Source organism: Papio anubis, chromosome 7 (assembly GCF_008728515.1).
Source record: "Papio anubis isolate 15944 chromosome 7, Panubis1.0, whole genome shotgun sequence".
Classification (NCBI taxonomy): Eukaryota; Metazoa; Chordata; class Mammalia; order Primates; family Cercopithecidae; genus Papio; species Papio anubis.
In genome coordinates, this window is record NC_044982.1 from 31,985,543 (window position 1) to 32,007,565 (window position 22,023).

A 22,023-nucleotide genomic window follows, 5' to 3' on the forward strand; every position below is an offset into this window, starting at 1 on the left:
AGAGAATAAAAGGGAAGAGGATATTCTAGGCAGAGGAGATGAGTTTTCAAAAGGAATGGAGAGGAGACATTTCAGAGCTGTATGTAAAAGTGTAAAGGATCTAATTTGGATAGATCATAGGATGAATAATGAGGTATTGTAGCAACTGAGGCCAAAGAGAATAGTGTGGGGTAGGGATAGCAGTAGATACAGGGCAGAGAGAGCCCCCGACAGGAGAACATGCTTCCAGAAAATGCTTCAGAACAGAGGTAAAATCTGGAATAAAAGTGATTTAAGTGACAAAAGTAGAGAAGCCTGGCTGGACGTGATGACTCACGCTTGTAATCCCAGCACTTTGGGAAGCCAAGGCAGGTGGATCACTTGAGGTCAGGAGTTCAAGACCAGCCTGGCTGACATGTTGAAACCCCGTCTCTACTAAAAAAAAAAAAAAAATTACAAAAAATTAGCCGAGCATGGTGGCAGGCACCTGTAATCCCAGCTACTTGGGAGGCTGAGGCAGGAGAATTGCTTGAACCCGGGAGGTGGAGGTTGCGGAGAGCTGAGATTGTTACACTGCACTCCAGCCTGGGCAACAGAGCAAGACTCTGTCTCAAAAAAAAAAAAGAAAAAAATAGAACGGCTTTCGAGAGAATTCAGGAAGAACCAGAAAGGGGGAAAATGTAGAACGAAGGCAAATTCAGAATGTGACCATGGGTGAAACTGGGAGGTGGGTAAATACTGTGGGGGTGGGGAGTGGTTTGAGAGCCGTTGTAGAGCAGTGGGACATTTTGTAAAGTTAATATCAGTGAGTGAGGAATTGATAGAGCTAACTCCCTGGTCATGAGGAGGTTTCAAGAAGAAAGTTGTTTGGGGAAAAAGTAGTAATTGGTGTGTTGAATTTTAAATGATGAAGAGAGGTGGGGCAGAAATGTAGAGTTGACTTATTGGAGAAGGTTTAGGTGATCTTGAAAATCAATAGTGATGATTTGATTGAGAAATAAGTGACAAGGGAAAAATGGCCGAGGACTCCACAAGGTAAAGCTCATTACTACCAGCTTCATGATAACTGGACTGTGGCTCTCGTGTTCTACTTTGTTCCCCCTATACCACACATATTAAGTACTCAGTATTTGTTGGACGAATTATTTTAGGATGAGTTTTTAACCCTTTATTGTAAAATTTTTTAGTCTTATAATTAGAATAGTATAAAGAACTCCCATGCAGACTGTTTAGGGACAGTAATAGAAGCCATGCCTTTTGGAGTTCAGATGCATTTCTCTTTGAAGAAAGTGTGGGCCAGTAGAGAGGAGTTTCCTATCAGCTTTGAAGTAAAGGAGTAGTGATACTGGTGCTACTATTGATAATAATTGTAATAATCATTAAAACTTTGAGAACTCACTGTGTGCCAGGCACTACTATAGGCTGCTTGTATGTGTTAACTCATTTAATCCTCACAGCACCCCATGAGGTATATATAAGGAAACTGGCATCCCTTTACAAAGATTGAATGACTTGTCCAGGGTCACATTATGAATGGTGGGGCATAGATTTGAAGCCAGGTAACCTAACTCTAGAGTCTGTCCCCTTATCCTCTATCTTATACTATTTGTTATGCTGTTTGACTAGATCTTTGCTTGCTGTGGGGAGTTGCATTGAAATCATATCATACTAAAGGGGATGATACCATATAAATTATTAAATTTCAACTCTTTTTACAGCAGTGAGATTCTGAAGCCTAGATAGGTCACACAGTTTGCCATCCTGGGATTGTTCTCTAGGCTTCTAAATTACTGCATGTCAGCTGTCTCTCACAGAAAGGGTTGTTATAGTTGTCAGAGATAGTAGGGGGGAATTTTTCCAGCCCTCATGACTGAAGCCATACATTTAGCACTGCTTTTATTCCTCTAAGAAGACCACAAATCTGTAACACCAGCCACATATATATACATCATTTCTTTGCTGAGTGCTGTAACTTCCCTGAGGACCAGAAGTTTCACATCTAGGGTCTGATTGAATGGCATCCTGCTGAGGAAGTATTTAAGGCAGTTAAACTGCCAGTTTTGGTCCCACCAAGTCATCTAGTGCATCCTGTAAGATGCAGACAGATGCTTTTTGAGAGATGGTAGCAGCTTTTTGAGATGATAGCTGTTGGGTCCCCAGCTAATTCACCATAGGGTCCCAAGAGATGAGATACTTGTTTGGGAAGGAGGTTCAGTAGTTATGATCCCAAATTTTGGCTCTTTATATTGTCTGTAATAGACCCTTTTGGGAGCACCTTAATCCATGTGACAATTCTAATGTTCCCGTGTGGATTTCTTTTCTAGTAGGACTTTAGATAATCACTCTAAGTAGGATTTCTATGAAACTTCTGACAGTCATTCCTCAAATTACCTATTCTCTGTGGGTTCCACTGGATATATTGTTATCAGAGGAACTAAGCGAACACAATCAGATGTAAAAACATACCCTGAAAAAAAAATTGTTTTGGTCCCTCCCAGATCTGAACCTAGAAATTTTTAGCTGTCTTGTCTCTACGTAGTATTCTAGTGCTGATAAAAGGTGCTAGGTGAAGAAACATTGACAGCCTTAGTGTATACTGACTTGAAAAGAAAGAGTGAATTCAGTGCGCTGTAAAATAGAATATACAACCTGTGCTAAGGTCAGACTCAGTGATAAGATATGAACGTTAGCATACATTGCATTTTTCCTTGGCAGTACTTTCATTGGTTCAAATGATCAAATGAGTAATTAAGATTGAAGTGTTATTCTGGAAACAAGTTTAACAACAGTGAAAGTCTTCCCTCAAACTCCTACCTTGACAGGCATGACTAAGGATGAGAAGTACAGTCTCCTTTTGTTCCTCTTCTTGGTCTTTCTGCTGAGCTCATCTTCCAGAGGGCCCATTAGTTTGCCTGATTGGTAACAGCATAAATGACTTCCCTTTCAGACCCACTGTTTATTATTGGGATGACCCAGAGTTCATTTTCATTACATAATGCCAACATGATGATAATGATACTTGCTTTAAAAAAAAAAAATTCTACATTTTATGTAGCTATTTCTACATAGCTGAATTACTTCCAGAAGGCAAACATAAGGGGAAAGTGACTCCATTCTCCTCTTTGCATGGGTTAATTAGCCCCACTTTGCATGAGGGAGGGAAACTGTCTTGGGAACTATGGATCTAAGAAGATGAAGGCCATGTTACTGCATTTTGAAATTAGCAATAAAGCAAGTGGCTGTTTGTGGTATTCCTAGAGTGGCCAGTAGATTGGAAGTCTCCAAGGGGAATGATGCAGTCTCTGTTTGTTTCTCTGAAATATATTATAGGGCACCTGTCAAGCTAGAAAGAGGACAGGAATAGTAAGGCTCTAGACCCGAGAGAGTTGTCTGGCTCACGCCATACACTCTGTCTTACTGTGAGATAGCTACAAGGCAGAGTTGGAGAAAAAAAACTAAACAAGTTTTCTTTTAACAGCTGCAGCTGTGATCCTCGGCTGTCTGTTGGCATTGAAGGGACCTGATGTTTTACGTTATTGGTACGTTATGGAAAGAACTCTCTCTATTATATTTTTGTTAAGGTTGCTTGGGTTCTTTTTCCTTTTCTGCCTATTCCTTTCCCTTTGAAAATGGAGCTGAAAATATTTCTAGTCATGCCAGAATGTACCTTCACAGAGTTGGCATTGGAATTCATTCATTTGGGTTTATTGAGCAATTATAGTCAATGCCAGACACTGTTTACTGCGGAGTCTAAAGTTGAATAAGATGAAAATCTGCCTTCAAGGAGTACTCATTCATAACATAAAGAGGAATGGTCAAGGAGGAGGAAAGTTATACCAGATGAATGTGCAGGAGTTTGAAGGAGCCCAGAAAAGGGAACTGCTAACTCTGGTGGGGATTGGGGAACACTTTTGCCAAGCACACAAGGGAGGGGAGGGCTCCCAAATAATGCATTATTTTAAGAAAGAAATGGTGGGAACCAAAGGCACATCCTTTTTACTGCTTCTGTGGGGGGCCCAGCAAGTGCAGGAAAGTGGGGAGCAGGGCGGACGTTATATGCAGCTCGTATAGAGCAAGAGTTTGCAAACTTTTTCTATAAAACGCCAGAGAGTAAATATTTTTGGTTCCAAAGGCTCATTTCAATAACTTAACTCTGCCAGTGTGGGGCAAAAGTAACCATAGACAACTTATAAATGATGGGTGTGGCTATATCCCAATGGAACTTTATTTACCGAAATAAGCAGTGGGTGGACTTTGGCCTGAGGACTGTAGTTGCTGACCCCTGGTGTAGAAGTTCCTTTCTTATCCACAGAGGTAGTACCCAGTGCAGTGTTTCTTTGGTAGCCTTACAGTCTCATCCTGACTTCCTTTAATTTTTGAGAAATGGTTGGCCTGTTCCTTAATGAAAAGCTGTAATGTGTAACTGGCAGGCGGTTTGTGTGTTCTCTCTTTTGCATAGGTGGAATCACAGTGTCTGTGGTTGCATTCTTCTTCACAATTAAGTTCCTCTTTGAACTTGCCGCACGTGTAGTCAGCTTCCTCCAGAATGAGGACCGCGAGCGCCGAGGAGACCGGACTATTTATGACTACGTGCGAGGAAATTACCTGGATCCCCGGTCTTGCAAAGTCTCCTGGGATTGGAAGGACCCCTATGAGGTGGGCCACAGCATGGCCTTCCGAGTGCATGTAAGGGAATGTTTCTGTCTCCATACCCATTGGGGTTTTTGAGTAACTTGCTTTCCAGAGCCCAGTTCAACACTACCAGGTGCTGGCCTGGAATGTTAACATTTTCTCTTGTTTTTCAACCCCTTCCAGGAACTAGTGAATTGCTGCTATCGGAAGAGTCACAAATTTCTCTGTCATTTTGATTTAATAGGTCCTTAGCTTTGAAGAAGTGTAAGCCTTAATGTTACCTTTTCAAAATAAAAATATTACAGAAAAGCATAAGTAATAGTACTTACTCTTTGGGTTAGCAAATCAGGCCCACCTTCAGTTTCTTTAAATACATTTGTCTTGGAACACAGCCACACCCATTCGTCATGTATTGACTATGGCTGTTTTCACACCTGAGTAGTTATGACAGTTGAGTAGTTGTGTACGGCCCACAAAGCCAAAACATTTGTTCTCTGGCACTTTACAGAAAAAATTTCCCAACTCTTGCATTGACTTCTTCACTGTAGCATTAAGCTTGGCTTGAGAGACTGAACCCCTCCTACCTTTGTCTGGTAACGCTTTAGTTCACTCATTGCCAGTGCTGCCGGCTAACTTACCTTTAAATTTGGGTTAGCATTGATAATATAAAGGGATGGTAAGACCAAGGAGGCAGCATTGGTGGTTCAGAAGTGGCAAGTTAAAATGCACATTTTCTTGATTTAGTGGTAAATTCTACCCTTGTCCTCTGAACAGGTTAAGAATTTGCTCATGACTTAATGGTTTTCTTTGGAGTATTGATGGGATTTGTTTCTCTCTGTCTTTTTGTGAGCAGGACTGTGAGGAACAGGGTAGGTATTGGGGTTTACCAGTGTGATCTCTGCCAGCTACTTCCTCTCTCCCCACTCACTCTACACAGGAAATGTTTTTTTCCTCTGCTTGCTAACGGGTGTCCTTCTTTCCATGGCAGTTATTCTATAAGAACGGGCAGCCTTTCCCTGCACATCGGCCTGTGGGACTAAGAGTTCACATCTCTCATGTCGAGCTAGCAGTGGAAATTCCAGTGACCCAGGAAGTCCTTCAGGAGCCCAATTCCAATGTGGTAAAAGTGGCCTTCACTGTGCGCAAGGCTGGGCGTTATGAAATCACAGTGAAGCTTGGGGGATTAAATGTGGCATACAGTCCCTACTACAAAATTTTTCAACCTGGTAGGTTCTTTTTTCCTTTCTTTTTCCCTTTGTCTCCTTCCCTCTCTCTCACTCCTTCCATCCCATCTTTCCTTTTTAAAAATAATACCTTTATTGAGATTTAATTCACATGCCATAAAATTCATCCTTTTAAAGTATACAGTTTAATGGTTCTTTAAATGGAGCCATCTTCACAGTTGATTTTAGAGCATTTTCATAACCTCAGAAAGAAACCCCATACATATTAGTAGTCACTTTCTCCCCAAATCCCCCAGACCTAGGCAGCCACTCATCTACTGTCTCTGTCGATTTGCCTACTGTGTTTGGCTGCTTTTGTCTTGCTGTAAAGAAATACCTGAGACTGGGTAATTTATAAAGAAAAGAGGTTTATTTGGCTCACGGTTCTGCAAGCTGTACAAAAAGCGTAGCACCAGCATCTGCTTCCGGTGAGGCCTTGCGAAGTGTCTACTCATGGTGGAAGGCGAAGCGGGAGCAGGAGTGTCATATGGTGAGAGAGGGAGCAAGAGAGAGAGGGAGGAGGTGCTGGGCTTTTCTAAACAAACGGATTTTGCATGGACTCAGAACAAGAGCTTATTCATTACCATGAGGAGGAGACCAAGCCATTCATGAGAGATCCTCCCCTATGACCCCATCACCTCCCACCAGGCCCCACCTCCAACATTGGGAATCACATTTCAGCATGCAATTTGGAGGGTACAAATATCTAAACCAGTTTCAGTCATGCTGTAGCGTGAATCTGTACTTCATTTCTTTTTATTGACAAATAATATTCCGTTGTGTGTATATGCTGCATTTTATTTATCTTTTCATCGGTTGGTGGTCGAGTTGTTTCTACTTTTGGGTACTGTAGGCAATGCTGCTGTGAATATTTGTGTACAGGTTTTTGTGTTGACATGTTTTTATTATTCTGGAGTAAAATTGCTGAGTCATTAGTTTGGTTAGTTCTTAAGGGCTAAGGGCTGTGGTATCCACAGAAATAATAGGACCTGGGGTCCCTAGGTAACTTTTGAAGTGAAACCTTACTGAGTGGGGCCTTAAGATTTGTGTATCTTTGCTTAACTAGTCCTCAATTTTCTTTCTCTGATAGCAGAGTAAGGCTCTGGGCGAAATGGCTCCCAAGCCATCTCTTTCTGTGTGTATCCTCTCCTTTGCTTAAGTGCCTCACTCAGAGACTCCTTTTCACATGAATTATCATCACCCACCTCCTTGCCACCAGTGGAGAACAGCTCATATCCTTATATGTACCAGCCCTTTTTAAAAAATTAAACTTTTTATATTTTGATAATTGTATATTCATATGCATTTGTAAGAAATAACTCAGAGATCTGGTATACCATTTTCCCAGTTTCCTGCAATGGTAACATCTTCCAAAACTACTAGTACAATATAACAGCCAGGGTATTGACATTGATACAGCCAAGGTACAGAACATTTCCATTGTCAAAAGGATCCCTCATGTTGCCCTTTTACAGCCACACCCATCCCCTCCCAACCTGTTTGTTTGTGTCTTTTTTTTTTTTTTGACGAAGTCTTGCTGTGTCACCAGGCTGGAGTGCAGTGGCGCAATCTTGGCTCACTGCAACCTCTGATTCCCTGGTTCAACGGATTCTCCTGCCTCACCCTGAGTAGCTGGGATTACATGCACGTGCCACCACGCCCAGCTAATTTTTGTATTTTTAGTAGAGACAGGATTTCACCATGTTGGCCAGGATGGTCTCAATCTCCTGACCTCATGCACCACTCACCTTGGCCTCCCATAGTGCTGGAATTACAAGCATGAGCCACCGTGCCTGCCCCTCTGCCCCACCCGCTGCCAACCTGTTTCTTAACCTCTGGCAACCCATGAATCTATTCCCCATTTCTATATTTTGTCATTTGAAGAATATTATGTAACTAAAATCATGTAGTATATAACCTGTTGGAGATGACTTTTCCTCACTCAGCATAATTTTCCGGAGATTCATCCAGGTTACTGAGTGTATCAGTAGTTGGTTCCTTTTTTTTTTTTGAGACGGAGTCTCGCTGTGTCGCCCAGGCTAGAGTGCACTGGCCGGATCTCAGCTCACTGCAAGCTCCGCCTCCTGGGTTTTACGCCATTCTCCTGCCTCAGCCTCCCGAGTAGCTGGGACTACAGGCGCCTGCCACCTTGCCCGGCTAGTTTTTTGTATTTTTTAGTAGAGGCGGGGTTTCACCGTGTTAGCCAGGATGGTCTCGATCTCCTGACCTCGTGATTTGCCTGTCTCAGCCTTCCAAAGTGCTGGGATTACAGGCTTCAGCCACCGCGCCCGGCCAGTTGGTTCCTTTTTACTGCTGAGTAGTACAGGTTGAGTATTCTTCATCCAAAATGCTTGGGACCAGAAGTGTGGTTTTGTGGGTTTTTTCTCTCCAAACATGGTATAGGAATGTTTTGTAGTTTTTGAGACAGGGCCTTGCTCTGTCACCCAGGCTGGAATGCAGTGGCAGGATCATGGCTCACTGTAGCCTTGACCTGCTGGGCTCCTTCCACCTCAGCCTCCCAAGTAGCTGGGACTACGAGTGTGCACCACCGCGCTCGGTTAATTTTTTGATTTTTTGTTCTGTAGAGAGAGAGTCTCATTATGTTAACCAAGCTGGTTTCCTAACTCCTGGCCTCAAGCGATCCTTCTGCCTCGGCCTCCCAAGGTGCTGGGATTACAGGCATGAGCCACTGTGCCTGCCTAGAAGTGTCTTGGATTTCAGATTTTTGGGGGTTTTGGAATATTGGCAGTATACTTATTTACCACTTCAGCATCCCTAGTCCGAAAATCTGAAACCCTAAATGCTTCAGTGAGCATTTCCTTTGAGTATCGTGTGGGTATGCAAAATGTTTTGGATTTTGGAGCATTTTGGATTTCTGGTTTTTGGATTAGGGATACTCTACCTATAGTCTGTGGTCTGAATGTACCACTTTGTTTAACTATTCACCTGTTAAAGGATATCTGGGTTGTTTCCATTTGGGGGCTATTATGAATAAAGCTGCTATAAATATTCATCTGCAGGTTTCATGTGAACGTAAGTTTTCATTTCTCTAGTATGCAGTAGCTGAGATGTATTGCAGTTGTATGCTTAGTTGCTTTTAAATTGCCACATTCTTTTCCAGAGTGGCTGTAGCATTTTACATTCCCACTAGCAATGTATGAATGATCCAGTTTTTTTCACATCCTTGCTAACATTTAATGCTGTCATCATTTTTTATTTTAGCCATTGTGATAAGTGTGTAGTGGTATCTCATTGTGCTTTTAATTTGCATTTCTTAAATGGTTAATGCTGTTGAACATCTTTTCGTGTGCCTGTCATCTGTGTATCCTCTTTGGTGAAACGTCTCTTCATGTCTTTTGTCCATTTTCTTTTCCTCTCCTCCCCTCCCCTCACCTCCCCTTCCCTTTCATTTCATTTCGTTTCGTTTCATTTCATTTCATTTCATTTCATTTCATTTCCTTCTTTTTTTTTTTTTTAAGACAGCCTTGCTCTGTTGCCCAGGCTGGAGTGCAGTGGTGCTACCTTGGCTCACTGCAGCCTCCTCTTCCTGGGTTCAGGCAATTCTCCTTTGTCAACCTCCTGGGTAGCTGGGATTACAGGCACACACCACCACTCCCGGCTAAGTTTTGTATATTTTGTAGAGACAGGGTTTTGCCATGTTGGCCAGGTGGGTCTCGAACTCCTGAGCTCAAGCGATCCACCCCCTTGGCCCTGCAAAGTGCTGGGATTACAGGCGTGAGCCACCACACTGGTCCTTTTGCCCATTATCTAATGGGATTATTATTATTATTTATTTATTTTTCTTTTCTTTTTTTTTGAGATGGAGTCTCGTTCTGACACCCAAGCTGGAGTGCAATGGCACAATCTGAGCTCACTGCAACCTCTGCCTCCCAGGTTCAAGCAATTCTCCTGCCTCAGCCTCCCAAGTAGCTGGGATTACAGGCATCTGCTATCATGCCCGGCTAATTTTTTCTATTTTTAGTAGAGATGGGGTTTTGTCCTGTTGGCCAGGCTGGTCTCAAACTCCTGACCTCAGGTGATCCATCCGCCTTGGCCTCCCGCAGTGCTGGGATTACAGGCATGAGCCACTGTGCCTGGCCCATTTTGGTTTTTTACTGTTGACTTTTGAGAGTTCCGTATATATTCTATATGCTAGTCCTTTGTTAAACATATGGTCTGCAAATATTTTCTCCCCATTTGTAGCTTTTCTTTCTTTCTTTTTGGAGACGGGGTATCACTCTGTAACCCATGCTGGAGTGCAGTAGCACAGTCACGGCTCACTGCAGCCTTGACCTCTCCGGGCTTAGGTGATCTCCCACCTCAGCGTCCCAAGTTGCTGGGACTATGGCACGTGCCACCACACCTGGGTCATTTTTGTATTTTTTTGTAGAGATGGGGCTTCGCCATGTTGCCCAGGCTGAGCTTTTCTTCTTATTCCCTTAACAGAGTCATTCACAGAGCACATGTTTTCAATTTTGATGAAATCCACTTTCTAAGGTAGGAGAATCACTTGAGCCCAGGAGTTCAAGACCGGCCTGGGCAACATGGTGAGACCTCATCTCTAAATAAATTAGTTGGGCGTGGCGGCGTGCACCTGTAGTCCCAGCTACTGGGGAGTAGGTTGGAGCAGGGAGATGGGAGGATAGCTTAAGCCCAGGAGATTGAGGCTGCAGTGAGCTGTGATTATGCCACTACACTCCAGCCTGGTCAACAAAGTGAGACCCTGTCTCAAAAAAGAAAGAAAGAAATCCAGTGTATCCATTTTTTTTCTTTTATGGTCAAACCGTTAGCGTCTAAGAAATCTTCGGTCTCAGATCCTCTCTCTCTCTCTTTTTTTTTTCCCCCAAAAGTTTTTACAGTTTGAAATTTTCTATTTAGGGTCATGATCTATTTTTAGTTAATGTTATTATGTCTATTTACTCCATCATTTGTTGAAAAGGTGATCTTTCTTCAATTTACATTGCTTTCGTACCTTTTATCAAAAAGCAGTTGGACGTATTTGTGGGGGCTTATTTCATTAATCTATGTACCTATCCCTCCACCAGTACCACAGAATCGTGATTACTGTAGCTCTCTCTTCTTTTTTTTTTTTTTTTTTTTTTTTGAGACAGGGTCTCACTCTGTCACCCAGGCTGAGTGCAGTGGTGCAATCATGATTCACTGCAGCCTTGGCCTCCTGGGTTCAAGCGATCCTCCCACCTCAGCCTCCTGAGTAGCTGGGACTGCAGGCATGTACCACCATGCTTAGCTAATTTTTTATCTTTTTTGTAGAGATAGGGTCTCACTATGTTGCCCAGGGTGGTCTCGAACTCCTGGACGCAAGTGATCTCCCTGCTTTGGCCTTCCAAAGTGTTGGGATTACAGGTGTGAGCCAAGTCGCACAGCCTGATTACTGTAGCTCTTATAATAAGTCTTGAAATTGGTAAGCTGACTCCACTTTATTCTTTTTTTTCAAAATTGTTTTAGCTATTCTAGTTCCTTTGCCTTTCCATTTAAATTTTAGAATAATCTTAACTAAATCTATAAATAATCTTGCTAGAATTTTAATAAGAATTGTGTTAAAACTATGTATCAATTTGGGGAAAATTGACATCTGTACTGTGTTGGATCTTCCATAAACATGTCTCCATTTGTTTAGTTGTTTGTTGGTTTTTTTGTTTTGTTTTATTTCTTCCAAGTCTTTTTCATTTTGCTTAGGGTTTGCAGTGGTTAAGAATTTGTAAAAATGAGCTGCCAAATTCATTTGAATTTCTCTAGTTCTGTTTTTTCCTCTTTTCTTTTTTTTTTTTTTTTAATAAGGAGACAGGGTTGCCTGGCACAGTGGCTCACGCCTGTAGTCCCAGCACTTTGGGAGGCTGAGGCAGGCAGATTACAAGGTCAGGAGTCTGAGACCAGCCTGGCCAATATGCCGAAACCCTGTCTCTACTAAAACATACAAAAATTAGCTGGGTGTGGTGGCAGGTGCCTGTAGTCCCAGCTATTCAGCCATGGCAGGAGAATCGCTTGAACCTGATAGGCGGAGGTTGCAGTGAGCCGAGATCATGCCACTGCATTACAGCTTGGGCAACACAGCATGACTCCGTCTCAAAAAAAAAAAAAAAAAGAGAGACAGGGTCTTCCTTTGTCACACAGGGGCTAGAATGCAATGGTGTGGTCACAGCTCACTGTAGCCTTTACCTCCTGGGCTAAAGTGATCCTCTTGCCTTAGCCTCCTGAGTAGCTGGGACACAGGCATGAACCAGCTACTACATGAACGCCCGGCTAATTTTTATTTTTTGTAGAGACAGTCTGGCTATGTTGCTCAGGCTGGTCTTGAACTTCTTAAGGGATCCTTAAGGGATTCTCTGGCTTTGGCCTCCCAAAGTGCTGGGATTGCAGGTGTGAGCCACTGCACCTGGCCTCTCTTCCTCTTGATAGTGTTACTTATCCCTAGGAATTGGGAGGAAACCTAGCTTTCTAGGACCCACTGAGCAGATCTTTGTGCCCTGAAGAGCACCTTTAAATGTTAGATTCCATTATCTTTGTTCTAGGAATGGTGGTTCCTTCTAAGACCAAAATTGTGTGCCACTTTTCTACTCTTGTATTGACCTGTGGGCAGCCGCACACTCTTCAAATAGTACCCCGAGATGAGTATGATAATCCCACCAACAATTCCATGTCCTTGAGAGATGAGCACAATTACACCTTGTCCATTCATGAGGTAAGCAGCCTCCCTTCTTTATCTGTGTGCTAGAGAGAGCTGGCTGCTTTCTCTGTCATTCTCACACCTTCTAATTCACTTCCATCTCTGTTTCCTTCTCCCTGACTTCTGTGCTGTCTGTATCTTCATCTGACAATACCTGTCTCATTAGTAATTTTGTGATTTAGATTAGATCGTAGATAGGAAAGCTCTTTGTAAAGAGTAAAGTGCCTTGTAAATGGGGAAGATACTATATGTTAAGTGATGCTCTGCTGTCTTCCTATAGCTCGGCCCTCAAGAAGAAGAGAGTACTGGTGTCTCATTTGAGAAGTCAGTGACATCCAACAGGCAGACTTTCCAGGTGTTCTTGCGACTCACCCTGCATTCTCGAGGCTGCTTCCATGCCTGCATTTCATACCAAAATCAGCCAATCAATAATGGCGAATTTGACATTATTGTCCTAAGTGGTAAGTTGAAAGAAAAGTATGATTTAGTGCTGTTCTTCAGCCACTTCTTTGCCTGTCTGCACTCTTTTGTCTGACCTCACAAACATTTGATATTTGGGCCATATTTGGCTTGTCCTGTGGAGTGAAAGCCTAGTGATAGGTAATTTTTTTCTCCCCTGACTTCTACTCCTTATTATACTTCAGAGGATGAGAAGAATATCGTCGAACGCAATGTGTCCACTTCAGGTGTGAGCATTTACTTTGAGGCTTATCTTTATAATGCTACCAACTGTAGCAGCACTCCATGGCACCTGCCACCCATGCACATGACCTCTTCCCAGCGCCGGCCATCCACTGCTGTTGACGAGGAAGATGAAGACTCGCCCTCTGAGTGCCACACCCCTGAGAAGGTGAAGAAACCGAAGAAGGTGTACTGCTATGTGTCACCAAAGGTTGGAACTTCCATTCTTGACATAAAATCCCCCTGCTTGAACCTGTGTGTAATTGGTATTTGGTAGCAGAAAACACAAAGTAACAGTCTGAGAATCAGGGCAAGATTGTTAACTAGTTGTATAGAAAGCTATTTTCAACCGTTAAAAATGTCTTGCTAGCATAAAAATTACTGTTGGCTGCTTGTGCTGTGTCAAAACAATTTGATCTTTTATTCTGTGATTCATGAAACCACAGTAAATGGATGTCACTATCAGGCTACAGGATTGGAGTAAAGACATTTTGGCAGAGGAAAGAAGGTGAATTTCCCAAGCCCCTGAGCTAAGAAGCACTTTGTGTTAGTTTCTCATTCAGTCCTCATAAAAATGAGACTCTGTGCAACATCCCATTACATCTCTTTAATCTCATAACCAAAACTGAGTTATAATTCTGTTCTACTTCAGAACACTTTGCTGTGTACCATTCTTCATTTAAAAATCTAGCCTTAATTTGGACTAGGGGTGATGGTAATGAAGGAAATGGATAAGTGAATAAATGAAACAAGATTGGCTATGAATTGATAATTGTTGAAGCAGCTGATAGTTTCATTATACTGCTTTGTCTTCTTTAGTATGTGTTTGAAATTTTCTTTAAACTTTTCTTTTTAATCAAGAAAACAACTGACCTGCATATTCAGATAAAAGGGTTTTTTTAAGATTAAAAAATTATTGCATCATCTTTTCCTCTTTTGTATGAACTTTTTTGTGTGAGGACCTTCCCTTATACCACCAACATATTCCACTCCAGCCCACCCCATCTTCCTGTCTCCCTTCCCTGGCAGATCCTTGGCACCATTCAAATAGGGATAAAGCAATGTATGTGGGTTGCTGGTGTTTGCTGTCCAATAACTTAGAGGAAGTCATTCTGAGCAGCATGGCGCTGAGCAGAAGGAGATTTTGATTGTTTCTAGGTGAAATACTCTGTTCTCATGAAGTGAGGACCTGATCCCAGATATTTAGAAAGACTTGAGTATTATAATTATGAAATATCTCTTTGTGAAACGGCATTGTCAGAGTGATATTTTTTTTTTGTTTATTTGTTTATTTTATTTTTTGAGACAGGGTCTCACTTTGTCACCCATGCTGGAGTGCCATGGTCAAATCTCACTGCACCCTCTGCCTCCCGGGTTCAAGCGATTCTCGTGCCTCAGCCTCCCAAGTACTTGGGATTATAGGCATGGGCTACCGCACCCAGCTAATTTTTTTGTATTTTTAGTAGAGACCGAGTTTTGCCATGTTGGCCAGGCTGGTCTTGAACTCCTGGCCTCAAGTGATCTGCCTTCCTCAGCCTCCCAAAGTGCTGGGATTTCAGGTGTGAGCCATTCACACTTGGTCATCAGAGTAATATTTTTAATTTGTCTTTTTAAATAGAGAGTTAATGTATTTATTTGACTTTAGTGCTCACTAAATTATTATTATTTTTGTCCATGGAGAGGAAAGGTTATGAGAAATGTAAATAGGTACTATGATATTTGAATAAGAATACCCAAATAGAGCTTTTTTATCTATCATTCACTTCATTTCCTGTCTCTTGGTCCTCCAGCAATTCTCAGTGAAGGAGTTCTACCTGAAGATTATCCCGTGGCGCCTTTACACCTTCCGAGTGTGTCCAGGAACAAAAGTAAGCTGAACCTTATGTCTGGTTCACATCAAGCATGCTTCATCTCTGGACTGTCAACCTTTTATTTTTTCTCAGAAGCACTTTTAATGTTTCTGCAAGATCTCACAGTGTACACAGGATTCGTTGCCAAATAAAGCATCATTATCTCCTCACTAAATGGCATGAAGAATATATAAAATCTGGAAGGACACATACCTACAGAAACAGTTATTAGCAGCAACTCAGAATACTTCAACAGTGATCCTTTGCCTTCAAGACTTAAGTTAATAGAGAAGATATTTGTAACTCTGGCCCAAGCTTGGTCTCCCAGTGTGCTGAAGCTAATTCCTTTAGAAGCAGCTCTCTCATATATTAAAATACATTGTTTGTTTGTTTTTAACTTTTCTGGGCTTCTAGAATCTAAACTTTTGCCCAAAGGCTAGAGTATGCCATTTTATAAAAATAATTTTCATCTGATCAGTTTGGAGTAGTCACTTATTGCTACTTAATGTATCCTTACTATTGCTTTTTAATATATCACCATATTACCATTTATTGCTATTTAATATATCACCCTTCCTATATTTTATGTTGGAAGGTCTGTAGTTTTGCCGGTGGTCCTAACTAAAGGCAGTCTCTGTGACTAAAATAATTTAAAATGTTGAAATGTAAATCACTGAAGGGAAAAATAATGAAATGTATTCCTGGTAGGTCCTCATTTGAAGAAAACAAGCCTAACTTCTTGTTATTGGTTGGTACAGAGGGTAGAGCTGTGGAGGATTTTTACTGGGCTTGAGGGTTTTACAGATTAATTTCTTTCTTTTTCTTTACCAGTTTTCATACCTTGGTCCTGACCCTGTCCATAAGCTCCTCACACTGGTGGTGGATGATGGCATTCAACCTCCTGTGGAGCTCAGCTGTAAGGAGAGGAACATTCTGGCTGCCACTTTTATCCGCTCCCTGCATAAGAACATAGGTGAGGTTACACAGGGATTCTATAGGGAGGGTAGTGAGCCCAGCCACATCCATGAGGATGGAGAGGCAGGACTGCACAGATGGCTTGTAATGAGGCTGTAATGATGGATCTTGCTGCTCCCCAGGAGGCTCTGAGACCTTTCAGGACAAGGTGAACTTTTTCCAGCGAGAGCTTCGGCAGGTCCACATGAAAAGACCACATTCCAAAGTCACCCTGAAGGTCAGCAGGCATGCCTTATTGGAATCGGTAGGTAAAATTTCATCTCTGTCAGCAGATGCCAAAGTTTTCCAATTGAACATCTATATTCTGCAGGTTACCTTTTTGTTTTTTGTTTTGTTTTGTTTTGTTTTGTTTTTGGATACAGGGTCTCACTCTGTTGCCCAGGCTGGGTTGCAGTGGTGCGATCATGACTCACTGCAGCCTTGATCTCCCCAGGCTGTGATACTCCCAATTCAGCCTCCCAAGTATCTGGGACTATAGGTGTGTGTCACCATGCCTGGCTAATTTTTGTATTTTTTTGTAGAGATGGGATTTTGCCATGTTGCTCAGGCTGGTCTCTAACTCCTGGACTCAAGTGATACACCTGCCTCAGCCTCCCAAAGTGTTGGGATTACAGGCATGAGCTACCATGCCTGATCTGGTTATCTTTTTCATGAAACTTAAATTTCTCTTTTTTAAGTATATCTGTAAAAGACAAATATACTAAATTCTGAAACCTACATTTTTCTCTTTACTTATGTCTGTTCTTCTACTTGATCCTACCAAATTTGGGGCAGATTTGTTGGAGGTATGTTATTGAGGGGAGAGGAGTTTACTTACTGGCCTTCAAATCTACTGAATGGGTTCCTGAACAGTCCCATGGAACTCCTATGTAGGGCAGGTATAAATAGTGATTACAGAAGAAACTTCTTGTTATTGAATCCCTGGAATAGAAGAACTCTTGTTGAATTAAAAGGAAATGATTTTTGTTGTCACTTTGGTCTGACGGAAAAGGAACACCTGATGTGTGTCTGTCTCCACTGCACAGACACTGGCATGGTTCTTACATTCCCCAGGAATGAGAAGGCTTGGTTCCTGTCCAGAAAGTGTTTGTGATGTTTGGCTCTGGTAGGTGTGACTGGAAACCCCTTTTCTCAGCCATATTCTCCGTGTGGCATGGCTCACTGTCTGAACCTAGCCTTGTGGATAAAGATGTCTAGAGGATAGACCATGCTTTGCTGAAAACCAGGATTCCTTGGTTATTTTGCTTACAGCTTACTGACTTGAGTCATTTTTTACTTCTTTATGCAAGAGTGTTTTCATTACTAAAACAAGGATTGTTTAAAACAAAAGAAAAAGAAAAAAACAACTTTCCAACAAAGTGATGATGTAAAGACAAATCAGATTATTTTTAAAAACTTTAAATTTGAAGTTATGTGCATGAATGTCAGGTGGTATCATTAAAGCTTGTTTATGAGTAACATGTCTCCTTCAGGTAGTCGTTGTTAGTCCAACAGACAATGGCAGTGCTCTTGTGTTGTTGTCTTTAACGTCCAGAGGATACCAGCCAGTGTTCTGACAATTCCCTTCCTTTCACTGCTTTTCAGTCTCTGAAAGCCACTCGGAATTTCTCCATCTCAGATTGGAGCAAGAACTTTGAGGTTGTTTTCCAGGATGAAGAAGGTCAGTTTTGAAATTTTATATTCATCTTTTTGAACCCTTCTCCCCACTCCCACCTTCTCTTACTCCCTCTCCACAAAAAAAAAAAAAAACAAAAAAAAACCCTAGGGTTTTTTTTGGTTTGTTCTCCCCCCCCCTGCCCCCCCAGGGAAAGAGAACCATGAGTGAAGAGAAAAAGGGTAGTATTTACTGGGCAGGATAGCATGGAGGAGCTTGTGGAACACAGACATACAGGGACTTGGAGGGAGGGTTCTAAGAGCCTGAACCTTGGTTACCTTGAGAGAAATGTCCATTTCCTGGGATCTCCAACCTCTGGCGTTTCCATACTAGGGGGCATTTCCTTAGTGATCAGAATACCATTAATCCTACAAAAAGAGGTGGGATTTCAAAAGGACCACAGTTTAGATGAGTTGCAACGGAGAAACACCAGGGTAGTACAATAGAGGGAATGTGGAGAATATAAAATGACTCCATAAACAAAAGTGGTAAGAGGAGGTAGGGCAGAGTCATTTTTTATTTTCATTATGCTTTTCAGCTCTGGACTGGGGAGGGCCTCGCCGGGAATGGTTTGAGCTCATCTGCAAAGCGCTGTTTGATACCACCAATCAGCTCTTCACCCGGTTCAGTGACAACAACCAAGCACTAGTGAGTCGGTGACGGGTGGGTGGAAGATGTGGATTGTGTTATCATGGGTAGACTAACCGGGATTTGAAATTATGAAACTGATCTGGGAACCTGAGAACCTGTGTCCTATTCTTTATTTTGCTGCTTAAAATATGAGCTAATCAGATTGTCTTCCTCCTCTTTGCCTTTATTATTTCGTCTGTAAGATAAGCAAAAATGCAGACAGCTGAATATTTGACTAAAAAGCATTATAGTACAATGTCTACTCTGCTAGTTATAATAATTAAGCCTCTTTCTCAAAACATATCTGAAGCAAATGATTCCTGTAGTAGATCTTTGACTAGACAAAGGTGTCAGTAGAGAAGTATGCTTTGGCTGAAAGAAGTTCTGGTTTAGGGAAAAGGCATCACATCATCTGCTGATTAACCACAAACTTAATATAAGATTCTTAATTAAGTCCACCTTTGCCCTTTGTCTTCCAGTCACTTGGAATTACTCAATGGTGGCTACCAAAAAACTAACATTTGGATGGGCTCTGATCCTCGGAGTGAAGTTCTTGTTCCTTTGGCATGGGGTTGGGGAAGAAGGGTCTTTCCAGAACTGGGCTTGAAGAAAAATGGCTCAGGGCCTTTCAGCCTCTTTCTTGAACAGGTGCATCCCAACCCTAATCGCCCCGCTCATCTGCGCCTGAAAATGTATGAGTTTGCCGGACGGCTCGTGGGCAAGTGTCTCTACGAGTCCTCTCTAGGAGGAGCCTACAAGCAGTTGGTTCGAGCTCGCTTCACCCGCTCTTTCCTGGCCCAAATCATAGGACTGCGTATGCATTACAAGGTAACGTCTTGGGTGTGCATTTTCTACTAAGGCCCCTGGCCATTAACCCTGAAATCTCTCCTCCTGGGGTTGTAAATAATAATTTTTAAGGTCGAGGGAATAAGTGGTTTTAAGCAGTTAAAACTTTCCTTTCAGGGCAAGAGTATTCATGTTCTGTTCTGTGTCTTTCCGCCTCCTCAGTACTTTGAAACAGATGACCCAGAATTCTACAAATCTAAAGTTTGTTTTATCCTCAACAATGACATGAGTGAGATGGAGCTGGTCTTTGCAGAAGAGAAATATAATAAATCAGGTCAACTGGATAAGGTGAGAAAGAAGACCAAAGCCTCTGGGTCCCATGTTCTCCAGTTTCCTATAGAGCAGGACTGTCTAAGATGACTTTCTGCAGTGGTGGAAATGTTCCGTATTTGTGTTGTCTGTTACATTTGAGTGAAGCAAAAGATACGTATCTCCCATCTGTCCCACCGAGTCCTACTTCTAATTGAAAAATAACTGATGACGATGAAGTGTCACTGTGCAAGCATATTTGGAAGAGATGGCAGTGCCTGTGTCAAAATTCGCAGTAGTGATGTAGGTGATTTCTATTTTAACACAATGCCTGTATAGTTTTAAACTTTTTGGATGGGCACAGTGGCTCATGGCCTGTAATTTCAACACTTTGGGAGGCTGAGGCAGGAGGATCGCTTGAGACCAGGAGTTCAAGACCAGCCTGGGCAACTTTGGCAAGACCCTGTCTTTACAAAAACTTGAAAAAATCTAGCTGGGTATGGTGGCATGTGCCTGTGGTCCTAGCTACCGGGGAAGTGTGGAAGGAAGTGGGCGCTGAAGCTGGAACATTGCTTGAGCCCAGGAAGTTAAGGCTGCAGTGAGCTATGATTGCACCACTGCACTCCAGCCTGGGTGACACAGCAAAACCCTGTCTCAAAATAATAAAACCAAAACTTTTTATTAGAAAACGATGAGGCAGAGATATTTTTGATGCATGTGCTTCTATTTACATTGTGGTGTTAAACAGCATCAAATGATAATGATGAGGCTAAAGTTGCAGTAAATTTAAAGTTAAAAGCAGAATAGGAATGATTGAAAAATTGTGACCATTGTTACCACTATACTGATAATCAAATATCCTTTCTGAAAATTATGGGATTCCCAGCTGTCTGCCTTTGTACACATAGGATTAGACCTGACTTCCTGAGCTGGCATGATAAGGCAGCTAGAGTCAATAGGACACTGAATTAGGATCCTCAGACCCAAGGTATTGCTCATTTTAATTGTGTTTAATATGAATACTAAATCTTAATAATTTATTTCTTAGGCTCCTAGATAGAAATTAAAAAAAAAAAAGATCCGGGATTGTACATACCAACAGAAAAAACATTTAAAATTTTTAGACCCATTGAGAATCCCTGCTGTGGAGTAGCGTGCTATTGCTACCATGCTGTTGTCTTAAAAGCTGATCTTATAACTTCATTCACCTGTGGAGACAGCCTTGGTCACGCTACACAAATATTCCTGAATGATGGTTTTTAAGCTGTGCTTCAGGGCTCTTTCAGGGTTCCCTTAGTAGTTTATTGGGGGTTACCAATTCTATTTGAGAGTCATACAGTTTGTTCAGTGTTTTCTTTGCAGATAGGAAAATTAGGGCCAAATAATTGCCCCTAAGGTCTGGAGGGGCAATTAACCAAAGGTCTATAGCAAGCTAGCATCAGGGCTGAGATTAGAATCCAGGATCTTCAAGTATCAAACTTGGCTTGTTCTGTTGACTCAGAGATAAAAGAATGTGTGGGAACAATTGTTCCCATCTTGGAATTTCTGAGACATAAAAAGACTCCTTTACTGCTTATCTGACATTACTCTTTGTTGCTTAGAGAAAAGGTCAGTAGTGGTTTCATTTTGGATCATAGATTAAAACACTGCTAACAAGGAGCCATAATATCTTCTATTGCATCACTACTACTTGACTGAGTCAGAAGACCTTACCCAGACACCCATTTCTGAAATAGTAGCTAGTATACAGCAATAGTGGTAGGAACCCTGAAGCTTAGGAACTAAATTAAACCAAGTGTGTTGGAAAGTTAAATGCACGGCAGAAACTTGTGACTGTTAGTGATGGAGGTCAGTAATTCTGTGTCTGTAAAACATACAGGCAGATGTCATCTTAAAAATTTCCATCCACAGCTTCTTGTCTGTCTTTTGCCGCCTGTTACAGGTTGTAGAACTCATGACAGGTGGAGCTCAAACTCCAGTCACCAATGCGAATAAAATCTTCTATTTAAATTTGCTGGCCCAATATCGGCTGGCCAGTCAAGTGAAAGAGGAGGTGGAACATTTCCTAAAAGGTGGGATCCTGTATGTTCTTGGCTTTGAAGTTAAAACACCTGTATCCATAGTGTGGTTATGCATGACTTTAACTTGCCTACTTTGTTTCAGGCCTGAATGAATTGGTCCCTGAGAACCTTTTGGCTATTTTTGATGAGAATGAGCTTGAGGTAAGTGCTTGCAATTCAGACTCCCATTCTTGGCATTTTTGTACCTTACAGGAACCAGCTTGGTGTACCTTCTCTTATGAGATGCAGCTGGAAAGCCATTTATGCAAGAGGTGGTTCCACTTTTGTCGCTCCTCCATTCATTGACCCTACTGCGGAGAGAGTAACGAATAAGACAAAGTTCCAGCCCTACATTCTAATGAAGTGAAGGAAACAAACCAAAAGATGTGATCATATTTCAAAAGCATTAGACTGCAACAGTATATAGTATATATTTTTATTTATATAGTAAATTCATTCCTATTTCAGATCCTGTAACAACTAAAATGATGGCTCTAAGATGGTAAATACTATTGTATAATTAGCAGAATTGAAGTCCGTATCAGGTGTGGGCAAAGAA

The 22,023-nt window shown here is 41.9% G+C and overlaps 1 protein-coding gene across 5 annotated transcripts in view; it reads left to right on the forward strand.

Moving 5' to 3' along the window:
* The window catches only part of AREL1 (apoptosis resistant E3 ubiquitin protein ligase 1), a 51,510-nt gene that overhangs the window by 24,380 nt on the left and 5,107 nt on the right, over window positions 1–22,023 (forward strand). For 4 of the 5 annotated variants that reach the window (XM_021941395.2, XM_021941391.2, XM_021941393.2 and 1 more), the window contains 15 exons: window positions 3,458–3,518; window positions 4,439–4,665; window positions 5,600–5,837; window positions 12,365–12,534; window positions 12,800–12,980; window positions 13,164–13,411; window positions 14,991–15,068; window positions 15,882–16,023; window positions 16,148–16,269; window positions 17,610–17,685; window positions 18,218–18,327; window positions 18,958–19,137; window positions 19,318–19,443; window positions 21,347–21,476; window positions 21,568–21,626. In XM_021941395.2, the coding sequence (XP_021797087.1) occupies window positions 3,503–3,518; window positions 4,439–4,665; window positions 5,600–5,837; window positions 12,365–12,534; window positions 12,800–12,980; window positions 13,164–13,411; window positions 14,991–15,068; window positions 15,882–16,023; window positions 16,148–16,269; window positions 17,610–17,685; window positions 18,218–18,327; window positions 18,958–19,137; window positions 19,318–19,443; window positions 21,347–21,476; window positions 21,568–21,626 (2,103 nt within the window). In that variant the 5' untranslated portion in view covers window positions 3,458–3,502. The remainder of the gene's footprint in view (window positions 1–3,457; window positions 3,519–4,438; window positions 4,666–5,599; window positions 5,838–12,364; window positions 12,535–12,799; window positions 12,981–13,163; window positions 13,412–14,990; window positions 15,069–15,881; window positions 16,024–16,147; window positions 16,270–17,609; window positions 17,686–18,217; window positions 18,328–18,957; window positions 19,138–19,317; window positions 19,444–21,346; window positions 21,477–21,567; window positions 21,627–22,023) is intronic. The other variant, XM_021941394.2, reaches the window with a different exon arrangement.